This window comes from Eulemur rufifrons, chromosome 27 (genome assembly GCF_041146395.1).
Source record: "Eulemur rufifrons isolate Redbay chromosome 27, OSU_ERuf_1, whole genome shotgun sequence".
Classification (NCBI taxonomy): domain Eukaryota; kingdom Metazoa; phylum Chordata; class Mammalia; order Primates; family Lemuridae; genus Eulemur; species Eulemur rufifrons.
The window spans coordinates 27,097,443-27,106,316 of record NC_091009.1 but is presented as its reverse complement, the minus strand read 5'-3'; the positions used below and the strand labels follow the sequence as shown (position 1 = coordinate 27,106,316).

Below are 8,874 nucleotides of genomic sequence, written 5' to 3'. Positions count from 1 at the left end.
AAGGGCCCTGGGGTGGAGTCTCTGACAGGGCCTGTGGGCCCTTGGGTGCTGCGTGGGTGTCCAAGAGCCTGGCTGAGGGCAGGCGGCAGGCGCAGCACGCAGGGGGGATCAGGAGCTCCGGGTTCTGGTCTCAGCTCTGTCACTAAATGGTGGAGTGACCCTGGGGGAGTCGCTTCCCTCCCCCAACGTGGCTGAGCCAGAGCTCCTCTGACGTCCCTCCCAGCTCTGATTCTAGGAAGAACTGGCAGGGAAGGTATCGTGTTGATTTTCCACCACTGGAACTGAGGACATTTAAAAACTCCCACCAATAGCACGGACATGGTCTGAAACAGTCCTTTGGTATCCATGAAGCCCCTGGGCTGGGGCTCCCATCTCAGCCCCCGGGTCCACCAGGTGCAGACTGGGACAGGCAGCGGGAGAGCAGGAGGAACAGGAATACCAGCGTCAGGGACCACGGCACAGTTTTTATTGGATCTGTCAAGCCTGTGGACAAGGACTCTCCCCGGCAGAGGCGGAGGCGAGAGCGTGTGGTCACTTATCCTGCCTCCTCAGGCCAGCGAGGGCTGTTCTGCTATCAGTCAACCCAGAGGTTTAGTGACAGAGATGTGTCCTATCCTGGGGACCGGCGACACCGTGAAGGCAGTGGGTGAGGAGATAACAAACCAACTCCTCTTGGCCCCGGGCCTCGTGCAGAGGCCGGAACCGAGAAAGGGACCTGGCGAGGTGTGAGCCCGTCTCTAGCCACCTCAGGGACTCTGGGAGGCCCACGTTTCCCGTGACCTTGCAGCTGCCGAGTGCAACTTTTTTCCCGAGTCACGTCACAGGCACTGTCTCATCTGGCTTTTCCTCTCTGGCTTGGCCCCCACGCAGTTCTGGCCGGGCTGCCGTCCGCTCACTGCAGGTGAGAATCTCCAGCAAGGGCAGAACTCTCAGCAATGCCTCCTGTGCTACATACATAGCTTCAGGGGTGCATACAGCCTACCACACATGCGCACACACACACACATGCTTGTCCAGGCACGCAGTGGCACAACACTCCGAATATGAAAACATGCTTGGCCTCACATCTCTCCCTCCCCTTCGCCTCAGGGAGCACCTGAGAGAAGCCGACCCCTGCCCAAGCCCCGAGTCATGAAGTGGCCAAATCCCCTGAGTGGAGCTCCCGTCTTTCCTGGTGCCGGGCGGGCAGGTGGCAGCGCTGGCAGTGCTGGTGGCCAGAGTCTACTCCTTCAACAGTCCCAGCTTCTTCAGGGCCTCCCTTCTGTGTTCACCAGGGTCACCCTTTGGGGAGATCTTGACGCTGACACAAAGGGGCCGAGGAAGCTTGTCACGTCTCTGTCCTTGGTAGAACAGGTGCTTGGAGCTCTGCTCCTGCTCCAGGTCTGCCAACTTGCCCACCTGGATGGCTGCAAAGTCTTTCCCTGTGCCCAGGGAGGCAGGCCGGGGCCGGGAATTACGCAAGACGCTGGGCGAGACCTTGTCCAAGACGGAGGCCTTTTCCAGAGAAGTGCTGGTTTGGGGACTGACGTCCTTCTCAGCTGAGAGGTAGCTGCTCAGCCCCACACCCGAACGCTCCAGTGTTTTGGACTTGAAGTTCATCTGTCTCAGGCCAGGGATGCTGCTCTGCTGGAGAGTCAGCCCTGAGTCTGGTTTTGGCTGGGTCAGGGGACTGTTTGCCCTTGGCGCCTTGGGGATGGGAATTGGCATGGATTTGGCAGCTGCAACATTCCCTGGAGGGGTTTCCTGGGCAGGAATCAAAACTGTGCTTGGAGAAGACCCCTGAGCTAGAGCTGGAGCAGGAGCCTGCATTGGCGAAGGTCCTCGAGCTGGAGCTGGAGCCTTCCCTGCAGCAGGGACAGCTGCTGAGACCTGAGCAGGACCTGTGGTCTGAGCTGGAGCTGGAGCAGGAGCTTGCATTGGCGAAGGTCCTTGAGCTGGAGCTGGAGCCTTCCCTGCAGCAGGGACAGCTGCTGAGACCTGAGCAGGACCTGCCGGCTGAGCCGGAGCTGGAGCAGGAGCCGAGGAAGGGCCCTGAGCACGGGTCTCCTTGAGTCTGACAGAGCTGGTGTGCTTTAAGTGGAGCCCGGGCTCATCTTGGTCCTGGGGCAGCCCCAGCTTCTCCAGCGCCTCCCGGCGTGCTTTCCGCTGCTCCTGCACTGAAGAAGAGACCAGGCCGGAGTCCCCAGAGGCGGCCTCAGCGTGGCGGGACAGCCAGTTCTGGGGATCGCTATGGAAGCTGCTTCGGCTGCTCTTCAGAACAATATTAGGCGGCAGCTTCCGGGGCTTAGGGGCTGTGAGGGGAGGCAGCTGGGCATGCGGGTCCTCCCCTGATGGAAGGGGAGCACCCTCAGCTCTTGCACTCTGGGACAATATGGCAGGAGGAGGCCCTGGCTGTCTTGGGCCCTGCTCTGAGTCTTTTTCCTTGGCTTTTTGGGACATGGCCTCTGAAGGAATCTGCTCTCTCTTCTGGGGGTTGGCTGGCGTGTGGAGCTGGGGTATGTGGCTCTGCTGTCCTGGCCCCTCGGGCAGGCTGTCGTCCCTGCACCGTTCTGGCTGGGTATCCCGGAAGGCCTCTGGGGGAGGGATGAGCACCACGTTCAAATCTAGGGCAGCCCCCTGGGGGCTGGCGGGTGCCCAGCCAGGCTCGCCGCCCTGGCTGGCCTGCGCTTTCTCAGGCTCTGCTGCAGGCCTCTCGGACCTCTCGAGTTCTCCAGCAACCACGTGGCTCTTAGCCTGGGGGTTCTTAGCCTGGGGGCCGCTTTTTCTGAGCTTCTGGCTTCCACCAATGTGGATGTTCCTGGGGAGGCTGTAGGAGCCAGACCTGAGGCCCAGGCCCTGGGGCTCAGGAGGATGCGATGAGCTGGAGTGAGTCACTCTCCTTGGCTCTGGTCCTTGCTGAGTGACCGTCTCTTCTGGATCTCCTGTGTGGGTCAGGGAGAACAGAACAGGGGGGACAGAGGTGAGGGCCCCGCGGCAGAGGGGAAAGCAAATGCTCCCTGAACTCTGACCTCCAACTAGCAATGAACGGGTTTTGTTTCGTTTTCTTTGCTTTCAGAAGGCCAGCACTCTTGTCTGGATATCATTTAGACTAAAAGATCGATAATAGCAGATTCCTTTGACTGTGGATTAATTTTTCCTGATGACTGGCGAGAGGGTGAACCCTGGTTGCCCCACATCCTTGACTCAGGCTCTCCCTGACCTTCTACAGAGGCACCAGAGTTGGGGTAGACTCGGGACAGTTCTCTCGCTATCTTGGGGTCCCAGGTAACTTCCCAGTGGAAGCATATGAACCAGTGATTTGCTCTTGCTTTGACCAACCTTCTGCCTTCTCCTCCTCTCACTTTCTATGAGCACCTGGACGATTCTGTAACAGCCATAGAGTCCCTGCACGAGTGACATGACCTCTTTCCTTCCAACAAGCTCGGCAGCTGCCCCAGGACCACTGGGCCAGTGAGCCACTTTCAAGGGCAATATAGGCCCATGTCTCCATTTACTGCTCTATCTCCAGGGAGGGTTTAACACACGCTCAGTAAATGTTTCTAAGTGAATGAATAAGAGATTTTGCAGCCCTGACACTAGTGGGACTGTCCTCAGGAGTAAAATGTTCTTCACACCCTGGGACACATGCCCCGCACTCACGGCCACACTCGTGTCCATCCTGTCCCTTTCCACCGAGCCTGAACGCCACTGGCTTTCCACACTCTCCAACACGGGCCTTGAGGTGCTGCCCACTAGCCGGGGAGCCCTTCCCTCTTCTTATCTCCCGCAGCCTTGCCCTCTGTATCACTCAGATTAGCTCCCCAGACTGACTCAGTCGCTCCAGAGTCACCCTGTCCTCCCTGACGCCCTCCCCCACCTCTGTGGTCATATCTCTTTAGAATTTTCCACAGGAGGATGGGAGCCGGTCAATCCCTTTCCCTCCCAGGCCTCGGATGCTTCGTGGACAGACATAGGATGCAGGCTTGTCCGTGGTCCCTCCTTCCCTCCAGGGACAGGGCTTTACTCTAGCCAGGAGAGTAGAGAAGAGTGCAGCTGTTCCTTCTCCTGCCTGTGGCCTTTGGGCCAGAGGGCATGCGTGGTGGAAAGGACCAGAGGATGCACTGATTCTCTGGGTTTTGCCAGAGGTCCTGTCCCAGGGAGTCTGCCTTACCCCGGGGAGCAGGCTGGGCTATGGGCAGTGCCCGCGATCCTCGGGGCGTTGTGGCTGGCTCAGACTCGTCAGTGGACAGTCCGCTGTCAGCCTCAGTGTCCAACGCGCCAATGGTCTCCTCCAGGAAGAGCAGACACTCCTTCTCTTCAGCGGACAGGAAGTCGTAGCTGCTGTCACTCTGTGGGGGAGAAGAGAGGACGTGAACAAGGGGAGGGAAAGGGAGCTGGGAGAGGGAGCTCCCTCCACAGAAACTGGCGGGGCCTGAGAACCACCTGCCATGGGGAAGGAATGCCGAAGGGCTGGAAACCTTCCCCGTGCTACTCTGCAAACCTGCTGGAGCAACTCCTGAAAACCACAGGCACTAGGGAGGGCAGGACTGCCAGGCGGCTGGCCCGCTGGCACCCTGCTCTGCGGCTGGCCAGCAGAAGCCCCGGGCCTTTCTTTTGCTCAGTCCTGGGCAGACTGCATAGGGCCACAGATCAGAAGCAGTCCCAGGTTCTAATTCCATTTCCTCTGAGTGACCTTTGTCAAACACTTCATTTGTGTGTCTCTGATTTAGCTCCAAATTATATGGGCAACGTAATGATTTGACCTGAGACTTGATTGGTATTGCTTTTAATTTTTCAAAGTACTTCTGCATACTTGATCTGGAATGTCAAGGTCAGTATGAGGACAAACAGGAAATGCAGCCAACTACAGGCTGCCAGGCCAGTGGGAACAGTGGCATGACTGGCCACAGATAAATGCACTAAATCATTTACACTTGACTTTGAAATGCATTCCATACAGGGTTTTTTCCCTTGTATATTTACTTTCTTGATGACATTTGGCTCAAGCGAACATTCAAATAAGTATGCACTTCTTAAGCAAATATTAGCTTAAGGAGGGAGGGTAGAGAAACTGGTTGGTATTGGGAGAGGGGAAGGCACTTAGTATTATGCATTAAGTAGATATTAAAGAAGACCGCTTTCATCATGAGAGAGCACATAGGGATATTTGAAAGGAAATGCTATGATCATCTCAGATGGTCACTGTCCCTGCTCTACCAAGCCAGGAAGGTTGACGGAATAGTTGTTCTTCCAAGGAGGAGGTGGAAGGAAAAACCAAAAGGGAAAATAGGAATGTAAGTACTTTGGCCTGAGTCTCTTCTTGCTATCTCCACCATTCTTGTTGATATTTGGGACACTTTAGAGCTTTATATTCTTCCGACCCACTTAGATGGCCAGGAAAGATCTTGAGACAACTCTAAAAATATTATGCAGGGAGGGGAGAGGGTTGTTGAATAACCCTTCCAGTTGCCTCTGCCCCTTAAAGAGCCACTTGTCAGGTGACTGACTGGGGCCTACATGGCAAGGGAAGCCCCAGATATAACCCTTGGAAACCCTAAAGCCAACTCCAAGAGTTACTTGAAGAAAGATCTCTATTGCCCTCCTTCTCCCAAAATAGCCTTGCCAAGGGCAAGCCAACTTTGAATTTCTCCTTTGAAAATGATTCACTTTGCAAACCTTTAATCCCTGCCCCATTCTGCATCTGGTGGTATGCGACTATTCATATTGGCTTCAGCCTAACAGAAACAGAAAGATGTCTCTGAGGCCCCGTCACCCACGGTCAAAAAGAAATTATGTACAGATTACCTGCGCTTTGAATTGTGTGTGTGTCTATGTGTGTGTGTGTGTGTGCGTGTGTGTGTTGCTTTTTCTACTCTGTTTTTACATATCAAAATCCACTGACTACATTAAACATTCTTGACATTCAGTAGAGAGCCCTATAATCCTTAAATTTTCAAATATCTCTACAGGATATAAAGCAATAAAGTATAAATTCTCCAGGGTTCTTATGTACATGACAAGCATGAACAGTGAAGGAATGCTTACAACTGGATGTAGGGCAGATTTACTCTTTCTCATCTTTCACATCTTACAACAACCGAGATGGAAATTCATGCCCAGACAAATTACCATTCCACACATGCCATTCACAGATAGTTAAACACGGTATCTTTGGAAGATTCTCAGTCTCTGCTCCTAGACAGTCTGTTTCTTTCCTACATAGAGGCATATGCTAGCTGCTTTACCTCTATCTCATCGACTCCCCGCAAGAACCCTACAAATTACATGTAAATATCATCCCTGTTTGAAAATACTAAAGTTTAAAGAAATCAAATAATTTGTGCAAGGTCTTACAGCTTATAAGTAGAGAAGTCAGATCTGTTTGGTTCCAGAACCCGGTCTCTTAATTACCCTATTTTCTTTGATCTTTGTAAGAGACTGAAGTAGTGCTGCTCATTGCAGAGAACTTCAAGAATCTATGTGCTACAAGAATCTACATTCTAGTTTCCTCCATGACCTCGGATAACAGGGCTGCTCTTTCTTCTCAACTCAACCCCCAAACCTAATGAAAATTGAGGGGGAACTGTCTCATGTGTCCTATTGCTCTCCAAGGGTGCCGCACCCTATTCTCTTATAGAGCCAGGGCTGACTCAGAGGCAGAAAGCGCCCATGGATGTTGTGATTCACTCCCTGACGAAGAAGATGAAAGAAAAGTGGCAGCGAGCAGGAAAGGCGGGAGGGCAGGGCAGGGCAGGGGTGCGGAAAGCAGGGCAGGCTGCGGGAGGGAGGGTACGTACAGATCCAGAGCGGGTGGAGGTGGTGCTCATCATGCTGTCGCAGCTGCCGACGCGGGTCACGGGTTCTGAGCCAGGCCCCGCCGGCCACAGCTCCCTCTCGGGCATTGCCCGTAGCAGCGTGCAGGGGTGGCAAAAGGGGCTCCCAGAGGGGAAGTGAAGGGAAGCGAAGAATGTCCCAAGCCGGGCCTGAAAAGAGAAGAATCAAAGCCACGTGTGAGCCGAGGCCCCTGCAAGGCTCTGCCCAGGCCCTGGAGCAGCATGGCGGCAAGGACACCAAGCAAGCAGAGAGCTGGAAGGGGGCTGTGACCAGCCATTGCCCGCTACCCCAGCCTGCGTGGAAGGACACATGAGCTGGCTCCAATACATGCGGAAGAATGGACTTAGGTGGTGGAGAGCGTCTCATCAGAGAGGAGCTTCTCTTACTTCTCTTACATTCTTCTCTTAACCAGGGAGCTTAACCTACATTTCCATTACTATAAACAATAAATATTACAGGGGTTCATAGCTTGGGTTCTTGAGTCTGGGTTCAAATCCCAGTTTGGCCATTTACAGTTATATGACTTGAGGCAAATCACTCTTTGAGTCTGTCTTTCCTCATTAAGTAGGGTTAGTGTAAGGATTAAATGGGAGAACAGCACAGTTTAGTTGGTGGTAAATACTCAAACAACTAATGAATAAATGAATAACTACTCTTGTTCTTGTAATAAGAAAAAGACAAGATCTATCTAGGATCAAACTAACTTGATTCAAGGGAAAAAAGAATTCAGAAAAGAAGATTCTGGTTTAATGGGAGACTGTAGATAGACTGAGAGAAGGAATAGAGCCCTTAATCGTACCCACCTCATAGCGCTGTCGAGAAAATAAAACATGATGCTCCATGTAAAACACTCTGCACGGTGCACGGCCTAGTAACTGTCAGCGCTGTCATAGTTAACATCACAGCCACCACCACGGCTGTCATTCTCTCCCTGGTCTAGGAGACATGAACAGGGCACCTGCAGTGGCTGACACACACCTATCTCCTCTCTAGTGCACTGTCTCCTGTGTCGTTGCTCATATTCCCAGTGAGGTTCCTTAGCCTGTGTCAAATAAATAAGAGTAATGTCCTGTGTGGCTTCCTCCCAACTCTGACTCCTTGGGGTGGGGGGGGGGGTGCGGGGTGTGGCAGAAATAAAAGGCTTCAAGTTCACTGTGACAATAGCAGTAGCAAAGCAAGGCAATTCCCAAGGATTTTCACATGCCTAATTGTAGAAAATACTCTACCCGAATTTGGCAGGCCAGGGGTGACCCCTCTATGTTAAAACGAAATTCTAAAGAATTAAGATTAAAAGACAGTTCCAAGGTCAAAGAGAGCATTGAGAGTGCTGGAATGAAAATTTATCTGATTCCCTATAATGTCACGCTATATATTCCACCATGTTTCCTACCCTCCTAACACTAGGTAAAAGGTCCTAGAAAGATGTGTTCTATTTGAGATCTGAGGACTTGGGTTTTGGATGCCAGGGCAGATGTCCCTTTGGCTTCTGCCAATAATTGCTTCCAGTGCTGAAGTCAGGTTTGGGCTGGGTGGGATGAGTCAGCCTTCTAACTCTGCAGAGCTGCCAAGTACTGGCCTCATGGAGGTCCTCTGCTGCTTGGGAGGAGTCCCTTAAGTGGGGCAGGACACCAGGGAAAGAAAACGGAGGATCCCTAATGAGCCAGACACGTGGTTTATAAGGGTCCGGAACCTCTCAGGAGATAAGGAGGGGACCAGAGGGGTAGAGACACCAAAGAAGCCCAGTCAGAAATCAACACCGGTGAGACAGCTCTTAGGGTGTCTTCATGAGGTTAGTTCCCCATACCCAGAACCCCAAAGAAACAGGAACATGGGAATCATGTGGATGAAGTTCAGTCACCCCAGCTATCCACTCCATTAGGGACTGCGCAGGTTCAGAGAGCACTGGCCCATTCCTAACGTTCTGTAGGGGGGACACCCCTATAGCAGGGAGGATTCAACTCTCATAAGCCTAGACACACAGCAGGCATTCAAAAAATGAGGATGAATGAACTTGTCATCTGTTCCGGTGTCTGTTGGAGTGAGCTTTTGGAAGGCTTCTTG

At 52.8% G+C, this 8,874-nt stretch overlaps 1 protein-coding gene across 1 annotated transcript; it reads right to left on the bottom strand.

Annotated features, from left to right (window-relative positions):
- Positions 1–1,217: 1,217 nt before the first annotated feature.
- Positions 1,218–6,881, bottom strand: C27H1orf116 (chromosome 27 C1orf116 homolog). Its single transcript, XM_069459390.1, has 4 exons — positions 6,777–6,881; positions 4,151–4,328; positions 1,900–2,921; positions 1,218–1,839 (listed from the first exon to the last, which is right to left on the bottom strand). Exons 1-4 carry the CDS (start codon positions 6,879–6,881, stop codon positions 1,222–1,224), a joined length of 1,923 nt encoding a protein of 640 aa, XP_069315491.1. The 3' UTR covers positions 1,218–1,221.
- Positions 6,882–8,874: the final 1,993 nt, after the last annotated feature.

Coding starts and splice junctions, on each gene's coding strand:
- C27H1orf116 (XM_069459390.1), bottom strand. CDS start 6,881: ATGCCCGAGAGGGAGCTGTGGCCGGCGGGGCCTGGCTCAGAACCCGTG. Junction 4,329..6,776: donor CCTCCACCCGCTCTGGATCT/GTACGTACCCTC, acceptor TCTCCCCCACAG/AGTGACAGCAGCTACGACTT. Junction 1,840..1,899: donor CAATGCAAGCTCCTGCTCCA/GCTCCAGCTCAG, acceptor GCTGCAGGGAAG/GCTCCAGCTCCAGCTCGAGG.